At 46.4% G+C, this 21,888-nt stretch overlaps 1 protein-coding gene across 1 annotated transcript in view; it reads left to right on the forward strand.

Annotated features, from left to right (window-relative positions):
* Nucleotides 1-265: 265 nt before the first annotated feature.
* LOC146356397 (vomeronasal type-2 receptor 26-like) overlaps nucleotides 266-21,888 on the forward strand; it is an 81,149-nt gene continuing 59,526 nt past the window's right edge. Inside the window, exons 1-3 of the mRNA XM_084830086.1 lie at nucleotides 266-360; nucleotides 641-731; nucleotides 12,921-13,037. Coding sequence (XP_084686212.1) covers nucleotides 266-360; nucleotides 641-731; nucleotides 12,921-13,037 — 303 coding nt within the window. The remainder of the gene's footprint in view (nucleotides 361-640; nucleotides 732-12,920; nucleotides 13,038-21,888) is intronic.

The following is a 21,888-nucleotide window of genomic DNA, read 5'->3' on the forward strand; positions in this document are numbered from 1 at the left end:
CATTCGCAAGGACAACAGGACTGTAGGCTTGGCTTCCTGGTATGCACCACTCCAGATTGCACAGCCATAGTTCCCAGTCCATTTATGTTCAGGGTGCAAGGCTCAGTTTACTATCTGATTCGCACTTCGTGGTCAGATGAGACTCCAAGCTATGGCCAGCTGTACATTCTTGACACTGATGAGGCCTCTGTGGCTCTCCTCAATCTAGCAGAGAACAGCACACTTTGTTGCACCTTCCTGGAGTCACTCACTAAGCTGATACTCAATGTTTGCCCATGCGCTACTGAGTAGCGGCATATCAGTGAAGTCCTTGAGCACGAGAACTCGGCTGCACTTGCTGCTGGGCATGCGCCTGTGGATGTATTGCTGTATATCCATCATGATGACCGCAGAATGATGAACGCTAAGGCTCACTCTGGATGGTAATACGTTCCCCATGTCTCGGATATTGCTTCAGTGTCTGTTAGCTCAGATGGCTTTCCTCTGGCTGATCATTCTCTGGTATTATACCATGGAAACCCTTTGGTTGATCCTTTGCTGCACTTTCACAGTGAGGTTGGATGGGGTCCTGGCAGGGCATATGTTGCAGCCGGGCAAACGAAGTTGTCGTCTGTCAGCCTACGCCTCTCTTCTGCCACAGACTGCTCTGCATCACCAAGAGTCACTTGCTCTCATTGGCAAACCTCAGGATTCACATGGTTGATGGGCCAGGAGTTGACATCAAGAACCATGTATTTAAGGAAGCATTGCAGAAATAAACGATGCGACACTTCGAATATTTCAATAAACACACATAGATATCTTTACCCTTTACTTCCATTTTATTTCTTATGTTTGCAAATCACCAGCTTTTGGAATATAATTTACTTCTTCCCAAAGAAGGTTATGCAGAGTTCTGAGGAGCTCACTGGTAGTAATAACCACTGGGGGAAATCACTGAGTTCTATGGCAGCCACCATTTGTTCTTTGACGCTGGTAATCCCTATTCCGGTTTATCCAGCAGCAGAAGTGCAATTGGGAGGGCTGGCAAAGGGAGCAGGGCTGGGAAACTCCCCAAGTGTTGTGTACATTCATGCGCATCAGGGATGGGGAAGAAGTGGCACTTCTGATCTTCTTGGACTACAAGTCCCATCATTCCTCCCCATGGACTATGCCAGCTAGGGCTGTTGGTCTTGCAGTCCAGAACTATCTGGAGGGCCATAGGTTCCCAACCACTGGTTTGTGTCTTAAGAGATTTTCTTGATCTTGGCTGTTTTGTGTGAGTTTTTCACACAAAAGTTTTTCACACACATGAGCCATGCTCACCTTTACCCCATGCCCACCATGCCAGAAGATGGAGCCGCATATGTGACTCCTTGCAAACATGTTTTTCTGCAGCTCTGCACCTGCGCCTCGAGCCACACAGAGGATCCATGAAGTTGAAGATGTGAACCACACTGAAGGCTACTTTCCTGGTGGACTCCAACCAGGCCATAAGTCCATGTGGAACCACCAGAAACACGCCCTCTGATGACCTCAGTGACCAGGCAGGTTGGTAAGGGAGAAGGCTCTCTCTCAGGTGTCCTGGTCCCAAGTTGTTTAGGGCTTTGTATACTAGTTTCTTGTTTATTCAGTCAGTCGCTTCCGGCTCTTCGTGACTTCATGGACCGGCCCATCCCAGAGCTTCCTGTCAGCCGTTGCCACCCCCAGCTCTCTCAAGCTCGAGTCAGTCACCTCCAGAATATTATCCATCCATCTTGCCCTTGGTCGGCCCCTCTTCCTTTCGCCTTCCACTTTCCCTAGCATCAGCATCTTCTCCAGGGTATCCTGTCTTCTCATGATGTGGCCAAAGTACTTCAGTTTTGCCTTTCATATCAATCCCTCAAGTGAGCAGTCTGGCTTTCTTTCCTGGAGTATGGACTGGTTTGATCTTCTTGCAGTCCAAGGCACTCTCAGAATTTTCCTCCAGCACCACAGTTCAAAAGCATCTATCTTCCTTCGCTCAGCCTTCCTTATGGTCCAGCTCTCACAGCCATAGGTCACTACAGGGGATACCATTGCGTTCACTATGCGGACCTTTGTTGTCAGTGTAATGTTTCTGCTCTTCACTATTTTATCCAGATTTGTCATTGCTCTCCTCCCAAGAAGTAAACGTCTTCTGATTTCCTGGCTGCAGTCAGCGTCTGCAGGAATCTTTGTGCCTAGAAAGACAAAGTCTGTCACTGCCTCCACGTTTTCTCCTTCTATTTGCCAGTTATCAATCAAGCTGGTTGCCATAATCTTGGTGTTTTTTTTTTGAGGTTTAACTGCAACCCAGCTTTTACACTTTCTTCTTTCACTTTCGTCATGAGGTTCCTCAGCTCCTCCTCGCTTTCAGCTAGGGATGTACGAAAGTCACTTACCTTTCTGCGGATTATGTTGACGGTGGGGGGGAGGCGTTCCAACCTTCCCCCTGGAATCCTTGATGGGGGCGGAGGCACTCCGTTCCTCCCCCCCAGATTCCTCGAACAGCCGGCTGTGCTCCATGGCAGCTCCACGGAGCAGCCGGCCAGGCCCAGCAAGGCCAGAGCCGTCCACAGCTGGATTTCCGGCCACGGAGGGCTCTGGGGGGGGGAACACATACGCAAATGGCGACTATGGCTGCCGCTATTTGCATTCCTTATTTTTGGCCATCTTAGTCGATGTAAATATTTATGTAGACTATGATGGCAAAAATAAAGGGTTATGACCTAGGCTATTACTGTGAAAAAAAGGGGAACGCAAATAGCGAAGTGGGCGCCATTTGCATTTCTTCCCCCCCCCCCATTTTAGCCTACATAAATATTTACATAGGCTATTATGGCAAAAAAAAAAGGAACTCCAATAGTGCCCACTGTGCTATTTGCATTACCCTTTTTTTTGCCGTAATAACCTACGTAAATATTTATGTAGGCTAAAACAGCTAAAAATAGGGAACACATGGTGGCCGCCGTAGCCGCCACCATTTGCGTATGCTGTTTTTTTGTTTGGGTGGGGCTGTCGTGAGAGGCAACATAAATACTTATGTAGCCTATCACGGCCTCCACAGGGATGCAAAAGGCATTTAAGTATTTACGTAGCCTATCACGGCTACGATCAGGAAGCGAATGGCGGCCACAGGGTGGCCGCCATTCACAAGTCAGCACAGATTTCATGTGCCTTTTGTGGGTTGGGGGGGCGGGGGCTTCGTTCCGCCATGGATTTCGGGGGGCTGAATTCACTGACATTCAGCCTCACCAAGATCCGTCACAGAATTCTCTGACATCCCTAGCTTCTACTCAAGCATCTGTGTTAGGCCCTCAGCCATACAGAAAGTCCGTGGCGGCTAGAGTGTTGCCCACAGTGGAGGACACTCTACCAAGTGGCTCTGTGATCATGGCCTGGAAGTCTTCTAGAGCCTGTTTAAACCACTGGGGAGCCTCCAGATGACATGGTAAGCCACCGCTGGCCCCTAACACTTTTATAGAGGGGTGGTTCATCAGGGTGGCTTACTAACTATGGGGAATGTGGTTTTCTCCCCCACATGATACGCTAAGCCTCCATGGTTAGCAGAAATTCCCTAACCATCATAGCTTAGCATGATGTGTGAACAGGCGTGGTATCTTTGTCATGAGTAGGAATGTCCGTATTTTGTTTAAAAGTCTCTGCAGATGATCAGGCCTCTTTACTTCTGCCAACTTTTCATTGATGGAGTCCAAATTACGTAGCAGAATTTTGCTGTGTCCCCCGCCCCACAAGTAAAAAAAAAGAAAAGGTTTGGAAGTCTCCGCAATTTGTGCAACTTGGAAAAAGCAAATCCAATCAATCTGTCAAATTCAATCTCATCTGAATTGGCCAAGGATTATTCTGACATCCCTAGTTGTGACTGTGAATACCCAAAGAATGACATTCTGAGCCCAGTTTTCTAATGCTTCCATGGGTGGATTGTATCTGGATGAGACTGGGCAACTGGCAGCTGGCTTTGATATCATGAATTGGGTGATGTTTGCCAATGAGTCGCGTGCTAGAGTGACTATTGGAGTGTGGAGAGACAGGAATCTCCAGACATCAAATTCACCATTAAGTGGGCAGCCATTGTGTGGCCCAGCCATTTTAATAAGGTAGGGGAAAGGATTTGTGTCCTATTATTGGTGTGTGACATCTCTTAAACTCTAGGAATATCCACCCTGTTCTGTGATTTTTTTTCCAGGCTTTTTAACACATGTTAGGCTACAAGGCTCTTCAGTCAGATAAACACAACTCCCAATGCGTACTGACTTGAAGTGTCAACGTAGGAAAGTGCCTCCAAAAACTTGGGTTTATCCAACCCAGTATTGTTGAGACTAACTGGTAGCGGCTCTCCAGTGTTTGAGGCAGGAGATATCCCAGCCCTACCTACTGATGCCCGGGACTGAACCTGGGACCTTGTGCATGTCAATCCGGAACTCTAGTGCTGAATTATTGCCCCAATATGGGTAGAATCAGATTGCGTTAAAAGAGGTGGTATGGATTCTAAGTGCAGAGACAAGGGGGAGATTATAAGTAGTAACACAATGCCCAGGTGGGGGAAGTATGCTTCGGAGTCAGGACCAGAGTAAGAGTTTGTGAGGAGATGCGCCGATATGTTCTGTGGAGCAGTACTGGGATATCATGAAAGGTTCTGGTTCAGGGTCAGCCTCTGCAGTGTGATACTTGGAGAGCCCTGAATCCTCCTTAAAAACAAAGGGTTGGAGTACAAGATGGCTCCCCCCCCCAATGTCACATATCCGATGCAGCTGTAGAAAGGTTGGGTGGTAATCCCTCTTGCTGATAAGACCCCTCTGGGCCAATTTACCCTCCCTGCAAACTGAAAGAACAAAAATATCTCCCAGATCTGAACTTGGCCGAAGATGGGCTAATCCATCACAGAGGACAAAGCCTTTACTGTACTTCCATCCTAGCTCAACGCATTTATAACCAAGGACAGTCACCTCCACCAGTCATCAGGAAACAGCTTGCCTTGGTCCTCATCTGTCTCTACCCTTTGGACTTCCAGCTCTTGCTCTTCCCTGCCTCTCTCATGCTTATTTCTCCTTTCCCATTTATATAGCAGATAATCTAGTTTGGATTTATTGCTCATCCCTGGCCTCCGACCCCCACTCATTCCCAGAATGCCACCATCGTAGTTGGATGGATCAAAATTGGGAGCAATAGCACAGTTCCTCTAAACCTGAGTAGTACAGAGGTCAGAAAGGAGGCTTGGAGGTGCCTGGTGGGCCTTCCTTTGAAGACAGCTGAGAGAGTTCTGGTGGACCCTCAGTTGATAACTGGGGCAGGGCAGAGTGACAGCACCTCGCCTGTTTTATAAGTGCTTCTTTGGCTCACAGTCAGCTTCAAGGTGTAGATAAAAGTGCTGATACCTTTGAAGCCCTTTACAATCTAGTGTCAGGGTAGCAAAAATTAAGGCTGTGCACAGCCCACCCACCCTAATAAAGAGGTCACCTCAACCTCCCCTGAAACCAGGTTGACCCACTTCAGGCTCCCGAGATCTAGAGATTGGAAGGGGGGGTTACTGCCACTGAACATAACACACACACACTGCTGTTTCGGCCACCACCACAGACCCCCCAATCCTTACCTCGATGTGTTGGGAGTGCCTACACATCTTGGCCTCTGCAACAGAGTTGCCTTTAAAAAAAATAAAAAAAAATAAAAATGGTGACTCCTCTTACTGGAAGAAGAAGAGACACCATTTTGAAAGAAAATGGTGACTCTCTCCAAGGCAGCGATGGTTGCGGGCAATCCCCAGGAGACCAGGTAAGAGCGGGGACCTGTCCAGATAGGTGCAAAGCATCCCCCAAACACTTCAGAGTCATCTAACCCATATTGGAGTGTTTCAGATTGATCCTGGCCCGTTCCAGAACTTCATCACTTCGGTCCGAACCACCCCGATTCAATAGGGATTCAGGATTTGGACTGAAGTGGTGCACAGCCCTAGTAAAAATGATGTCATCCACAGGAGGCTTGGATATGTTCTCTCTCAGCATCTGATGAGGCCTCCTCCAATGGCCCAACCATTTTGTGAACCGGGATAACAGGCAGGCATGGCCTTGTTGTACAAAATGAAGCAGGACAACAGCTAATAGAGTTTTGCCAAGAGAACACGCTGATCATAGCAAACGCTCTTTTCCAACAGCACAAGAGATGACTCTACACATGGACATCACCAGATGGTCAATATCGAAATCAGATTGATTATGTCCTTTGCAGCCAAAGATGGAGAAGCTCTATACAGTCAGTCAAAACAAGACCTGGAGCTGACTGTGGCTCAGATCATGAGCTGCTTCTTGCAAAATTTTGGCTTAAATGGAAGAACGTAGAGAAAACCATTCAGGGATGACCTAAATCATGTCCCTTATGAATATACAGTGGAGGTGAGGAATAGATTTCAGCGATTAGACCTGATAGATGGAGTGCCTGAGGAACTATGGACGGAGGTCCGTAACATTGTTCAGGAGGCAGCAATGAAATCCATCCCAAAGAAAAAGAAATGCAAGAAAGCCAAGTGGCTGTCTGATGAGGCTTTACAAGTGGTAGTATGACCATTTCTTCTGAAACCTGCTCTCGACCCTATGGTTTTGGATAGGGCTGTGCACCACTTTGGACCAAATCCTGCATAACAGTGGGAAGTGGGCTGCTTTGGAGGTGCCTTGGTGTGATCCGAAGAGGATCAGAACAGATCCAAAGTGCTCCGAAGTGAAGCGATTCATCGCCGAGGTTGGACAATTCAGAAGTATTCTGATGCCTTCGGAAGCCCAGATAGCCTGTCTCCAAAACATAGCAACTTGAAAAAGATAAGGGAGGGGCAGAGGAGGAAGAGGGCAGGGGCAAGGGGAGAAGAGGAGAGGGAGGGAGGGAGGGGGGGAGGGAGGGAGGGAGGGAGCTTTGGTGAATGGCAACTCTAGTTGCCAGATTAGGGCTGAATGTAACCAGCAGTCTCCAATCGGTGACAGTGGTGGAGGAGTGGGGGCAAGACTGGAGTGGATACATTGGAGAGATCAGCCTGCTTTCGTTTATTTGTGTGTGTAAGAGAGTTCTGATTAGGTGGTGATTTTGGTTTATGATGTGCTGTTAGAGTTGGTTCGAGAGTTGGTTCTTTGTCTCGCCCTCCCTCTCCCTACCTTCTCTAACATGTTTTACACTTCATTGTTTTCATAGAATCTCAGAACCATAGAACAGTTGGGTTGGAAGGGGCATATAAGACCATCGAGTCCAACTCCCTGCTAGGGATGTATGAAAGTCACTTACCTTTTCACGAAAGTTGATTTGAGGGGGGGGAGGCACCCTGTCCCTCCCACCCAAAATTCTGGCCAGGAGGGAGGCACCCCGTCCCTCCTGCCACGAATCCTGGCTGGCCGGGTCTCCAAATGGTGGCGGCTGTAGCCGCCGCCGTTTGCATCCCTGCAGTCAGCTGTGATAGGCTACATAAATGTTTACGTAGCCTATCACGGCTGAGTAAAAAAAACAAAAAAACAACCGTGCGTACGCAAATGGCGGCGCCCATGGGCGCCGCCATTTGCGTTCCTTAATTTGGCACGTCTAGTCTACGTAAACATTTACGTAGACTACGGCGAAAATAAGGAGAACGCAAATAGCGTAGATGGATTGTTTGTTTGTTTTTTACTCAGCCGTGATAGGCTACGTAAACATTTACGTAGCCTATCACGGTATTTTTTAAAAACCTAGCCGTGATAGGCTACGTAAATCTTTACGTAGCCTATCACGTGTTTTTTTTTTTACTGGAAATGGTGGCGGCGGCAGCCAGTCGCAAGACCGGCCGCCGCAGACACCAACGCCGAACAGCCGCCGAACCGCTGCCGCAGCTGCTGCCGCCAGGGAGATTCGCCCAAGGTAAGTCCCATCCCGGCGGGAGGGAAGACCATTTCACCACCGATTTCGGGGGGCCGAATGCGCTGGCATTCGGCCTCCCCAAGATTCATGGTGAAATTCTCTGACATCCCTACCCCCTGCTCAGACCAGGAATCCAAGTCAAAGCATCCCTGAAAAGTGGCTGTCCAGCCTCGTCTTGAATGCATCCAGTATGTGAGAGCCCACCACCTCCCTAGGTCGTTGGTTCCAGTGTCATATTGCTTTGTTAGGAAGGTTTTCCTGATGTTCAGACAGAATCTGGCTTCCTCTAATTTGAGTCCATTACTACATGTCCTGCATTCTGGGATGATCGAGAAGAGATCCTGGCCTTCCTCTATGTGACAACCTTTCAAGGACTTGAACAGTGCTATCTTATCTCCCTCAGTCTTCTCTTCTCAAGGCTAAACATGCCTGGCTCTTTCAGTCTCTCCTCAGAGGGCTTTGTTTCCAGTCCCCTGATCATCTTTGTTGCCTTCCTCTGAACACATTCCATTTGGTCTGCATCCTTTTTATTGTGTGGTGCCGAGAACTGGACACAGTACTCAAGCTGAGGCCTAACCAGCACTGCATCGAGGGAAACTAGTAGCCCACGTGATTTGGAAGCTAGACTTCTATCAATGCAGCCCCAAATATCTTTTGCCTTTTTGCACCCACGTCACATATTCAGCTTGTGCTAGACAACAATTCCAAGATCCTTCTTGCTTGTAGTATTGTTCAGCCAAGTATTCCCCATCTTGTAAGGGCGCATTTGGTTTCTTTTCCCTAGGTGCAGAACTTGGCATTTCTCCCTATTAAATGTCATTCTGTTGTTTTCTGCCCAGCACTCCAGCCTATCAAGATCACTTTGAATTCTGTTTCTGTTTTCCGAGGAATTAGCTATCCCACCCAATGTTGTGTCATCTGCAGATCTGATCAGCATTCCCTGCACCTCCTCATCCCAGGCATTAATAAAAATGTTGAGGAGCACTGGGCCCCGGACCGAGACCTGCGGTACCCCGCTCGTGACCTCTCCCATTGATAAGCACCCTTGGAGTACGATTGTGTAGCTAATCAGCTTTTGTTGACTGTTTCTTTTAAAAACCAAAAAATTAAAAACTTCTGTACTTTTCCTTCCCTTGCCTCTTTCTTTACCTTCCACCCCACCCTTCTCATTTCTCAACCATTTGTTGCCCTTACTTTCATTCTGTCTAGATTTTTTTTACACACACACACACACACACACACTACTCTCTTGTCCTTGTTCCTGGCTCCCTGCCACCACCACCCTTCCAATTCCTGTATACCTTCCTTTCCTATTTTTGATCTCTTTTCCCTAAAAACTAAAATTAAAATTAAAAAAATATATGAAAAACCCCTGTTCTCCCCTGGAGTCTTCACCTGCTGGCTTGTAGGTAGTCCAGCATTTGCTTTTCATTTGCTCCTCCCTCTCTCTCTCTCTGTGTGTGTGTGTGTGTCTTTGCATGTGTTGTGCTCAAGTAAGCAGTGTGTGTCAAAGAACTACACAGTCCACAGTTCAAAATACAGTGGGCATATTTGGGTTCTTGTTGGAGGGATAGAGGTGGACAATGTCCAATTTACCAGTGCCTCGCACAAGAACATCCAGGCCAAACTGTCTCAACTTTGTCAGGTGGGATCCTCTCCAGGCTTGCTGACAAGTTATAGCTCTTTGCTTTGAGAGTTTTTGTTGAAAAACAAATAAAAATTCACCTTCACTCAGCACAAAAACTACTTGGCCACGCTGTCTGACATTTGGCAGGTGGGATTCCCTCCATGGGGATGCCAGGTCCCCAAATTTCATGTGTTTGTCTTAAAAACAAATTGTGAAAGCCATTTATCTGTTCCGATGGAAGTCAGTGGGAAAACATCATAGAAGAAGAATGATTCGGATATCTGACTCTCGCTTCGGATTCACATCCGAGGCGAAGTGGATGAGGTCTGAAGCAATCTTAAGCAAAGCAGGGCTGCTTTGGAATGTCCAAAATGGCATCTGAAGCAAAGTGGTGGGTCTTTTCACAGCCCTAGAGTTTGATAGCTACTTCCAGTCCTAATACCCTATTTTTGGCTAATGGTCTCAAGGGGGTGGTGTCAGCCCAGTTGCAAGTATTGATGATCTAGACACATTCCAATTGGATTCCTCCTCTGGTTATGTGACTGAATCAGTCTTGGTCCCATGAACAATGATCTTCAACAAAAGAAACAAGAGGGAAGCCACGCTGTTGATTCTACTTGATCTCACATCCACTTTTCATACCATCAACCCTCATACCCTTCTGGGCTGGGCCTTCCACACTGGTGTTGGAGGCACTGCACTTTAGTTCCCCTGCTACCAGCAAGGGTGGATTCAGAAATTAACATTTGGTGATTATTTTTTGACGTCTTGAGCTGTGGCATCCCAGAGGGTATATGACCTTTTCCACCCATGTTATTTACCTTTGGGTAAACATCCCCTCTCAATAGTTACCTGGCTGTCTTCCTGGTGTGTTTCCTGAGCATCCCGTCCTCCATGGCATGAAAGGAGTCTTGGAGCTCACTCCTGGTGGCTGCTCCAGCATCTGAAATAGGCCCTCAGACATAGAGAAAGTCCATGGCAGCTAGGGTGTTGCCCATAGTGGAAGACACTCCACCTAGTGGACTCTATGGTCATGGCTTGGAAGTCCTCTGGAGCTAATTGAAACCACTGAGGAGCCCTCCAGATAACACAGTCAGCTGCATCAGGCCCCTTAACACTTTTGCAGAGGGGTGGTTAGTCGGGGTGGCTTACTAACAATGGGGAGTGTGGTTTTCTCCCTACATGACATGTGAAGCCACCATGGTTAGCAGAGATTCCCTAACTATCATGGCTTAGCATGATATCTGAGCAGGCCTCGTATCTTCATTATGAGTAAAAGGTATAGATTTTGTTTTAAAATCTCTGCAGATCATCAGGCATCTCAACTGAATTGATTGAGGATTGTTCTGACATCCCTACCTGTGACGGTGAATACCCAAAGAATGGCATTCTGAGCCCAAATGGGATGTGTGCACTGACCATGGAAGATTACAGCTCAAACTGATGAGGCCTAAGATATTGACTATATTCTCATGATTTCTATATCTGGACTGTTTTCTCTGTCATTCTAGCAGACTTTGATATCATGAATTGGGTGATGTTTCCCAATAAATCTCGTGCTAGAGGGAATGTTGGGAGTGTGAAGAGACAGGCATCTCCAGACATGAAACTCACCATTAACCAGGAAGCCATTGTATGGCCAGGGCATTTTAATGAGGTAGAGGAAAGGATCTGTGTCCTATTATTGGCTTGTGACATCTCTCTTAAGCTCTAGTAATATCCACCCTGTTCTGTGATTTTTTTCCAGACATCTTTCTCAACACATGTTAGGCTACATGGCTATCCAGTCAAACACAATTCCTGATTCATACTGAATTCAAGTATCAATGTACAAAGCTGCCTCCAAAAATATAGGTTCATCTAACCTAGTATCATTGGCACTGACTGGTAGCAGCTCTCCAGGTTTCAGGCAGGAGTTATTCCAGCCCTACCTGGAGATGCCAGGGATTCAACATGGAATGTTCTGCATGTAAAGCAAGTACTGTACTGCTGAATCATGGCCCCAGTATGGGGAGAATCAGACTGAGTTAGAAGAGATGGCATGGATTCTAAGTGCAGACACAAGGGGGAGACCAAAAGAAGTAACACGATGCTCAGTTGGGGCACTACACTTTGGAGCCAGAGTCAAGGTGAGATTTGGGAGGAGATGCCCATCCTCCCCATAAGTTCTGTGGACCAATACTAGCATAGCATGACAGCATTCTGGTTCAGGGTTTTCCTCTGCAGGTCGCCACATTGACAACCCTGAATTTTCCAGGAAAAACAAAGGGTTGGAGCTCAATAATGCCCACCCCCTTCACACACCCCATGCAGTTGTAGGAAGGGTGGGTGCTAACCCGTCTTGCTCAGAAGACCCCCCCCCCAGACCAAATGAGCATCTCTGTCACCTGAAAGAGCAAAATACCTCCCAGATCTGAAGTTGGCCAAAGAAGGGCGAATCCATCACAGAAGACGAAGCTTTTACTGTACGTCCATCCTAGCTCAATGCATTTATGACCCAGGACTGTCACCACCAATCATCAGGAAGCATATTGCCTTGGTCCTCGTCTGTCTCTCCTCTTTGGACTTCTTGCTCTTGCTCTTCCCTGCCTCTCATGTCTGTCTCCCGTATCACATATATATAGCAGGTAATCTGGCATGGATTTATTGCCCATTGCCCCACCCATTTCCAGAACGCCATCATCCTATTTGGATGGAGAAAAATTGGGAGCAAAGCAGAGGAAGTCAGAAGGTCCTCTAAACTTGGGTACTACAGAGGCGTGTTGCCCCTGCTGTGGGTGTTGAACTCTTAGGTTAGAGGTGCCAATAGTGATAAATCAGATGCAGGTTTGCTTCCAAGGAGACTTTATTGAGTACTTACAGAGCACAGGTGTACCCAACGGTTGGATCAGACAGCTTCTCTGAACCCAGAACCATCGGGTACAATGGGTTTTATATATAAGGCAGCTAATAGCAGCCAGCACCCCTAGCACTCATTCCCAGCATAGACTAACAGCACTAGGATCTCAGCACAGCCACCTGTATCTAGGGATGGGCGGATTCCCTTCCTTCCGGTCTGTGAGGAATCCACTGGGGGGGGGGAGGCAATCCATTCCTTCCCCCAGAATCCTCCAGAGCTGACTCCTCTCTGCAGCGATTCCAAGGAGCCGCACGCCAGCACCATATCGCTGAGGAATGAATACAGACGCAAATGGCATAGTGGACCCCACTTGTAGCCATAAAGCCCTTGTTGTTGTTCAGTCGTTAAGTCGTGTCTGACTCTTCATGACCCCATGGACCATAGCACGCCAGGCCTTCCTGTCCTCTGCTGTCTCCCGGAGTGTGATCAAGTTCATTTCAGACATTTGGCTGCATTTAGGTTAACTTACAGGCTTTATGGCCGCAAGTGGCATCCACTATGTCATTTGCATCTGTATTCATTCCTCAGCGATACAGCACTGGGGGCCACCATTGCCGTATCGCCAGTGATACAGAGGTGGCTTGCAGCTCCACGGAATTGCCGCAGACAGGAGCTGGCTCCAGAGGATTCCAGAGGGAGGTGGAGGTAAGTCATCCATTCTGCAGTGGACGCCGGAGGCTGGATTCTTTTGAATCTAGCCTCATTTGGGTCCGCAGCAGAATTCTCCACCAACCCTACCTGCATCTCAGCATAAACACATTGCTTCACTTCCCAGGCACAGCCTCATAAGGCCCCCAAGTATTCATTTTCAGGGAATGCTCTGGGGCTGTTATCGGCCTTTTGACTCATCTGCACATGCTCAGAGGCTTACTAACAAGGGATTGCACCAATAATGAATTTAACCAAGCATTATGGATCTCTAGGCCCCTCTGACACTATAAATGACTTGGCTATGCTCCTGGGGCCAATACAAAAGGGCAGAAAGGAGGCTTGGAGGCACCACGGGGACCTTCTGTTGAAGGCAGTTGAGAGAGAGCTGGTGGCCCTGCAGCTGATAAGTGGGGCAGGGCAGAGAGACAGCACCGCACCTGTTTTAAAAGTGTTTCTTTGGCTCACAGTCAGCTCCAGGGTGCAGATTAAAGTTCTGATACGTTTGAAGCCTTTCACAGTCTATGCTCATGGTTGGAAAAAGTAGGGCTCTCCAGAGCCCGTCCAACCTGCTTCGGAGGCTGATTCAGTGGTCCCGAATCAGCCCTGACCCACCTTCACCTGCTCCAAAGGCAGGTTGACCCACTTCTGGCTCCAGATCTGAAGCAACTTCTAGAGACCTGAAGCGGGGGGGGGGGGGCGATCCCTAGGAGACCAGGAAAGAGTGGGGGACTGTCCAGACAGGTGCAAAGCATCCCCCAAACACTTCAGAGTCCTCTAAGCCATACTGGTGTGCTTCAGAGAGATCCTGACCCATTCCAGAACTTCATCGTTTTGGTCCAAATCGCCCCGATCCACTAAGGGTTCAGGATTTGGACCGAAGTGGTGCAAAGCCCTAATAAAAATGATGTCTTCCACAGGAGGCTTGGACATGCTCTCTTTCAGCATCTGATGAGGCCTTCTCCAATGGCCCAACCATCTGAGATATGGCTGGTGACAATCGGCAGGAAGGCGTTTTGTGTTGTGGCATCGTCCCTGGAGACTTTGGTTTGCCATGAGTCTCAAGCTGGAAGTCCTTTGTGTTTCAAGGGGCTTTTTTGGAATGGGATTTTTACAGTGTGATGCTTTGGTGTTTCATCATTTGTTTTTTCTTCGTGCCTCTATTCATTTAATGGGGTTCTACTCTGTGGTTTGGCACAGTGGAGGCTGGTGGCTCAGATTTGGGTGAGGCTGTGGTTCCATTCTGAGTTTTAGTCAGAACCACCTGGAACTCTGAAAGAGTCATCCGAGATGCTGAAACTATTTGGGGGATATAAATCCTTCCTGTACCCCCCTTAGTGTCTCCAAATCCACCATATACCCCATCTCCTTAAAAAGCCTTTCCTTTCCCAGCTGTGCGATGAGGCCTCCAATCCTTCCTTTTCCTTCTGCCCTGTCACTGAAGATCAAAACAGGGAAGAGGAGAGGGCCTTTTCAGAGGTGGTGCTATCCTCCCTTGAAAAGCTCATCTCCCTCCCCCTACAGTTCTCCAGGATTGCATGCATAAGTTTTGAAGCTTGTTTTTTTAATTCCTGTTGTTTGTAATTTCTGTTATTTTATGGTTGTCTTTTAGTTTATTTCATTGTTGTACCTTTTCCCCTTCAGTTCTTACATTGCCTTGAGTACATGTGTAGAAAACATGGTATATACATTTTGAAACAAACAAACAGACCAAATACCTCTGTGCCATGTTGTGATGCATGAATAGTGCTTCCCTGAAAGAAGGACCAGAGTTCACTTCTCTATTTCACTTAAGGTCACTATCTTGAGAGCCTGTTGGGTCCTCCCCAAACTGTATGACTCATTTCCATAGACACAAATATTCTTATCACTGTTTCCTTGATGCTCCTTCACTTTGCTGCTAGACCATGCCTCGTTCCAGGTGCACTGAGAGCTGTCGCCCCGGATACGCCAAGGAGGTCCAGGAAGGAGAGCCACCTTGCTGCTATGCTTGCGCTCCATGCGCGGATGGAACAATCTCCATTCGGGAAGGTGGGTGACATCAGAGGAATGGGAGCTCCCTTGGGAAATAGGGCAACCATTTGAATCCACCCAATAGTCTCCACATCCCTATTTTAATTCTCTCTTCTTTTCTTTTAAACCCCTAGAGCAAAACATTCTATGAGTAGGTAAGAGAAGAAGGCTTCATGAATTACTGTTGCTTGCTCCTAGTTGAAAATATCATGGCAATTCCTTGGAGATAGAAGCAACGGGAGGGTTGGACTTGGACAGGAGAGACCTGAGTTCAAATCCCTCCTCAGAGATGGGGCTTGTGGTCATGGGCCATTCACTACTGCTCAGGCTAAAATACCTCACAGTGCTATGGTGTATTCACCCAGCCATTCCAGTACACAGCATGATTTTAATGATGGCTTGATGCTTTCCACTGAATGTTTATTTTATTTGTCATTAGTGGCTCTTCTTCTACAACGTTTTGTTATTCTGATTCATATATCACTGTGATCATTGTTCTCATGTGCAGGCTCAAAAGCATTTAAATTAAGACATTAAATATTCATACATCTTTGGAACAGATGGTATAGGCTTTTTTGAACTCTTTCCCCTTCTTGGCTTCAGTATTTTTAATCTCCACCATTAATCCCATTTAGTGAGTTGAAAGAAATGACCGTGGGAGTCAATCTCTGGGGTGCAAGGCAGGGGGGATGCTCACTGCCTGGTATAAATTGTGCCCCCCCACCAAGAACCACTCTGCTTTTTCCTTGATTGGGACAGGGCCATATGTATAGACATGGTCGGCCTTTCTCCATCACCTGTAGAGAAAGAATACCCTGCACTGGGCTGCGATTCTGTGGCAGGCAAGCAGGGGGTGCCTGGAAGAAAAAGGAGATGTGAAAATGGTACATCCCCTGAAGTCTGGTGATCAGAGCATTCCCCTGATCAACACTGATTCACTCTTCTGTTCCTCGAAACCCCTTTAGAAAAACTTTACTAAAAAGAATAGGACAGCTTTAGGACAATTTCCCACTCTGATTTGACACTTAACTAGGAGACCCATGAGCAACATCTTGTGGGTGAAAGGTGGCACAATATTTGCATAAATACATAAAGAACAAGCCACTCCACTACCACATAGCTTAATGTGCCTTACAGGATTATTATGGAGATACAAAACAGGATAACCTCACAGATACTCCCTGACCCTGAACAATGTTGGGATAAACACAGTGGCTTCTTCATATGTCAACACAGAAGGAAGCTGTGTTTATTCCAAGTCAACCCATCCATCCATCTATCCCACTCTTCTTTGCTCTACTCCAACTGGAAAGCACTCCATAATGTCCCAGAGAGACAGCTTTCCTGGCCCTACAACAACTAAGGTCCTCCTTTGGTGATGAGGCCATAGATTGAAACTTCTGGTGACAAAGCAGGTCCTTTGCAAGGCAATGTTTGTTTCTCTTTCTGCCCAACTGCACATTGTTCTGGACGTACAGTTGATGTGAATCCTACTGAAGTCACTCTCCTTCTTCTTAGATGCAGACCTTTGCACCAAGTGTCTGGAAGATCAGTGTCCAAAGAAGGATTGAGATCAATGTGTCCCCAAGGAGATAACCTTCCTCTCCTATGGAGAACCTTTGGGGATTGTTCTGACTTCCTTTGCTCTATTCTTGTCCTTATCCACCGGCTTCAAATAGGAATTTTCATGAAATACCAAGGAACGCCAATAATTAAGGCCAGCAACCGAGACCTCCCCTACATTGTCCTCATCTTCACCATGCTTTCCTTCTTGTCCTCCTTCATGTTCATAGGACAGCCAAGGAAAGTGACTTGCTTTCTCTGACAAACGGCCTTCAGCACCATCTTCTTACTTGCCGTTTCTTTGGTGTTGGCCAAAACCATCATGGTGGTGTTGGCTTTCCTGGCCACAAAGCCAGGGAACAGAGAGAAGAGATTGGTGGGAAAGGGTCTTGCAAACTCCACTGTAAGTTCTTGTTCTTGTGTCCAAGCTGTCATCTGCACCATTTGGCTGGGGAGCTCTGCCCCATTCCCTGACTCTGACATGCACTCCCAGCCTGGACAGATCATCTTGCAATGCAACGAAGGATCTGTAGTCTTCTTGTATTCTGCCCTTGGCTTCATGGGCGTCCTGGCTGCCATCTGCTTCACGGTGGCTTTCCTACCTTCAGCATGCTGATCTTCTGCAGTGTTTGGCTGTCCTTTGTGCTGTCCTACCTGAGCACAAAGGCGAAATACATGGTAGCTGTGCAGGTCATCTCGATCTTGGCCTCCAGTGCTGGGCTGTTGGGCTGCATCTTTATTCCCAAGTAATACATTGTTGTACTGAGGCCTGATTTGAATACAAAAGAGAAAATCTTTTGTCCAACATCGTCCAACAACATGTGGAAGGGCACATATCCCCCGACCTCTGGTATACATCCTAACAGATTTTCTCGGAATGTGTTTGCAAGTAACTATGTTGTGGAATATGATTACTATGTCCCAAACAAGATTCTGCACAGTTCTGTTGAGCTCACTGGAAGTACTAATAGGGGGAGATCCTTCAGTTGTATGGCGGCCACCATTTGTTGTTTGATCACTGGTAATCCTGACTGTATTTCTTGCGCCTAAGGAATGGGGAAGAGGTGGCCCTCCTGATGTTCTCGGACTGCAACACCCATCATTTTTCCCCATCAGCTAGGCCAGTTAGGGCTGCTGATTGCGCAGTCTAGTGCTATCTCAAGGGCCACAGGTTCCCAAAAACTGGTTTGTGTCTTAAGAGATTTTCTTGACCTTGGCTCTTTTGTGTGAGTTTTTCAAATACAGGCCAGGCCAGGATCACCCTTCCCCCTTCCAACCAGAAGATGGAGCTGCCTGTGTGACTTCTCACAAACATGTTTTTCTCCAGTTCTGCAGCTCGCCTCGAGGCACTCAGAGAATCCATGAAGTTGCAGCTGTGAAGCTTCCCCTGATCATTATCAAAAACATAGTGATCTATTCTGAGCCTTGCCAAAGCTCAAGAGATGTTTTGCTTTCTGTTTTCCTTGGAGATGAATGATGTAAACATCAGAATGAAAGGCAGCTCCAGGAACCCTCTTGCACCATGCCTGAAAAGCTTGGTGCATAAAATCTCTCCTGTGCTCCCGAGAGCCTGGGCTCAGTTTTAGGACAGGATGAGATGACCATTCCTATGGTATAGTTCAGTACACTGCCTCCCACCACTGCCTTTGGCTCAGAATTGTATGTCATTGTAAAGACACTGCAGCCTCAATCTTGCAAGTCTTTTTTCACGTCTTCTGATTAGCTGGCTGTGGAGGTGAAAGGAACAGTCACAAAGGAGGAGCAGCAGGAGGGAGGCAGACCCAGAATGATATCGTTGCTGCTGTTGTTGTTGCTCCTGCTTCCTTATGCAGCCGGTCAACTACAGAAGACAGAATGCCTGATCACTCAGAAGAAAGAGCAAGACTTAGGATCATATTATTACTGGCCAGGAGACTACCTCATCAGTGGAGTCCTCTCTTCACAGTATTTTAGGTGTGATGAACCCTATGTTTTCTCTGAGCCCCCTTTAAGCAGGGTTGTCATGTAAGTGATGATGATTATGATGTTATGCTTCCAAACCCGCACTCCGGTTGTCCCCATTTGCGGGTGACTGTCCATCTTTTCTGGTATCTCTAATCATCCCTGATGAATCGCTCTCCCGACTTTTACCACTCTGTCCTTTTTGAAGAAGAATTCGGAGCTTCATTAAAGTGAAGGCACCATTTAGTTCAGTATGCTCACATATGACTGGATCCATGGGGTTCCCTTGCATTGTTTCAGCCAAAAGAACCAGCAGCCTCTTTGCTTTTAAATATTGTGCTAAGACACAGGCTGGAGCTGGGGAGGTTATTTTTTGGGAGTCGTCCAAATGCACATGTACACACAGAATTGTAATTATTTCTCCAGAATAATTACAGGGCCATAGTTCTTAAGGCTGAGCACCATTCTTCCACATCCACCACAGTACGTGACTGTAAATCCTACTGCACTCTGTGGGATGTACTTCTGAAGAAACCACGTGTGTGTGTGTGTGTGTGTGTGTGTGTAATGTGTGTTAGACACATTCAAGATAAAATACAAGACATAATTTCAGGACACAGGGATACAGGTTCTTCTGTTTAGCTCATACAATCAGCTGAGTGTGCATACGCATGATGATTAGAAAATAATTAGCCACCTCTTTGTTGAGATATCTGACTTCTCCCAAGACAGTGAATGACCAAACTTTCCTCAGAATGCCCTGGGAAGTTAGTCAGCAGAGGATACAGCATATGGCCTCTCAAATCAGAATAGAAATTACAGTGAAAGAGTCCTTGGGTCAGAGTTGCAGGGACTCCTGCCTTACACAGATGCAATTTGCTTTGGAATGAAAGTTCCCAAAACCTCCCCAGAAATGCTACCGCTGGTCAAAGATTAAGTCTTGCATGAATGAATGCTTGATGGCCCTGTTTATTCTGAAGAGACGTCAAAGAAGAGGGTGAAGTGCCAGAACTCAGCAACATCATATAGGGTCACAAGGGAAACAGGTTCTGCTGGGCAGGAGTGTAGTTCCTGTCACTCAGTATCCTAACATCTCTGAATCAAGACTTCAGAAGCCTGTGGTTGCTCCTGCATTAGAAGTGATTCAAGCCAAACACCAGTTGAGTTCGTTTTGTGTTTTGTGCATTGATTCCCTATAATGGAGAAAAGGCTTCTGGGATGGTAATGAACCAAAGCCCTTGGTTAACTTTTTCATGATCTGTTCATTTAGGTTATTAGAAATAGGAGAATTAAGAATCTGTATAATGTGTCTCCAAATTTTGTCCATCCAGATCCGTGTATATCAAATATACGGTGGCAGATCATTGGCACTGAGCTACGCCGCTTATGTTATTAATAGGGAGATCTCTTTTTCTTCCCCCACTCCTCCCCCCTGAATATAACATGCCTTAAGACTATTAACATCCTTTGTGCTATTAAGGACTGGTTCATATTCCACAATGGCTAGAGGCTGGTGTGGAAATTCTTTTTTATTTGAATGCCGGCTTAAAATGGGGTAGAAACCTAGAAATGCCTTGGTGTTTTCTGAGGTATAGTGTATTCTACACCTTCTTCCTTACCAGACATGACAGACTGTTTTCCAAGAGTCACTGTACAAACAGGAGAAATGATCCTCCAAAGTAGCCCATGTAATTCAAGTGGGAAAGAAATCCAGACAAAATCTATCAAACTGCAGGAGCTCACCTATCAAAACTTAACCTCCTAGAAAAAAGCAATTTCTGACCAGTTCTACTTCAAAATGGCAATAGACCATCCTCAAATACATGTCTCTTACACTCCAAAGATTCAGACTTGACAGTTGAGGCATTTTCTCAAAGAAGAAATAGAATCTACTCCCCCAGCCCCACTCTTAAAACTCTGGTTATAAGAGAATACGATTCATCCAATTTTCTCCTCCACAACTGGAGGGGCACAGGAGAAAAGGCCCTTGTCTTAGTAACCACCAACCTTGCTTCCTTTGGTGGGGACTTCTGGAGTCCGACTGCTAAAGCTGACCTCAGGGTCTGGGCAAGTGTATATGGCAGGAGATGATCCTTCAGGTAGCAAGGGGGGCTGGGGGCAGAGATTGAGCATTTGGGGACACCAAACTGAGCTGAGGGGCTGTGATTTCAAGATAGTTTGGGGGAATGGAGAGAGTGAAGCTGAACTCAAACCAGAAGTGAAATCCCTTGAAACACATAGAACTATAAAGTCAGAAAGAAGCAGGCATGCAGACCCATGCAAGCACATGCCCACATACATGGGCACACAGATTTCTTCAAAGCAAACTTACTTTTAAATACCTCAGCCTACTTTACTCTCATTTGATTGGTCAGTACATACCCACTAAATGTCCCTCCAGACATTTTTTTCCATTTTTTTCTGAATGGCTGTGGCTGTTTTGATTTCCCTCTCAAACACCAGAAAACATAGCATGATGCAGAAAACAAAATGAAAACAAGGCCTACAATGGCGGCAGAATACTTGCATACAAGTTTAAAAGGGTTATTTAAACAAAAATATTCCACCATCCCCGACACAGGAGGAATAGGAAATCATCAATGTTTTAGACATAAAAAAAGTTTTTTTTTTCCCCACAAACTCTGATTTGAACGAGGTCACTGATACATACTCTCAAAGATTCTTTGGACAGAGAGACGGGTTTGTTTGTTTGTTTCTCTCCCAATAGTTCACCAAGAGACCTGGAAATTTCATGGTATGTAAACGCAACACTTTTTCTGGCACCTATAAATTTCAATAACATTGGTGAAACCATTCTGAATGATACCCCACCCCTATTATGATTTTACATGACGGAATGATTGTTTTTACTGATAAGCCTTAACACAAGACAAGCGTGTGTGTGTGTGTGTGTGTGAGAGAGAGACAGAGACAGAGACAGAGAGATTATCTATCTAAATATAGACAGACCGACAGACAGACAGACAGACAGACAGATACTTGATCCTTGCAATCTGCCAACATACTCTCTCAAGGAATGTGGTACAAATATCTCCATCTTTCCTTTCATCAGGTAAATGGATACTCAATTACCTTGCAACACAGGTATATTTGCTAACCCCTATGAACATCCAAAGCATTATGTGATGATTGGCTCTTCTGGGATTCAAAATGCATGCAAAAGAATATAGGGGTATAAAAGAAAGAAACTGAGACTTGTTTTCATTCAGTGGAGAACGATAGCATGAGGCATTGAATTTTATTCTTATTTATTGTTTTGCAGTTTGCAAGATACAAGGTACTGGCACATCCTGTCCTTCATGTTTGCCAT

Source organism: Heloderma suspectum, chromosome 2 (genome assembly GCF_057233095.1).
Source record: "Heloderma suspectum isolate Gila_16-S chromosome 2, 16-S_ref, whole genome shotgun sequence".
Lineage (NCBI taxonomy): Eukaryota > Metazoa > Chordata > Lepidosauria > Squamata > Helodermatidae > Heloderma > Heloderma suspectum.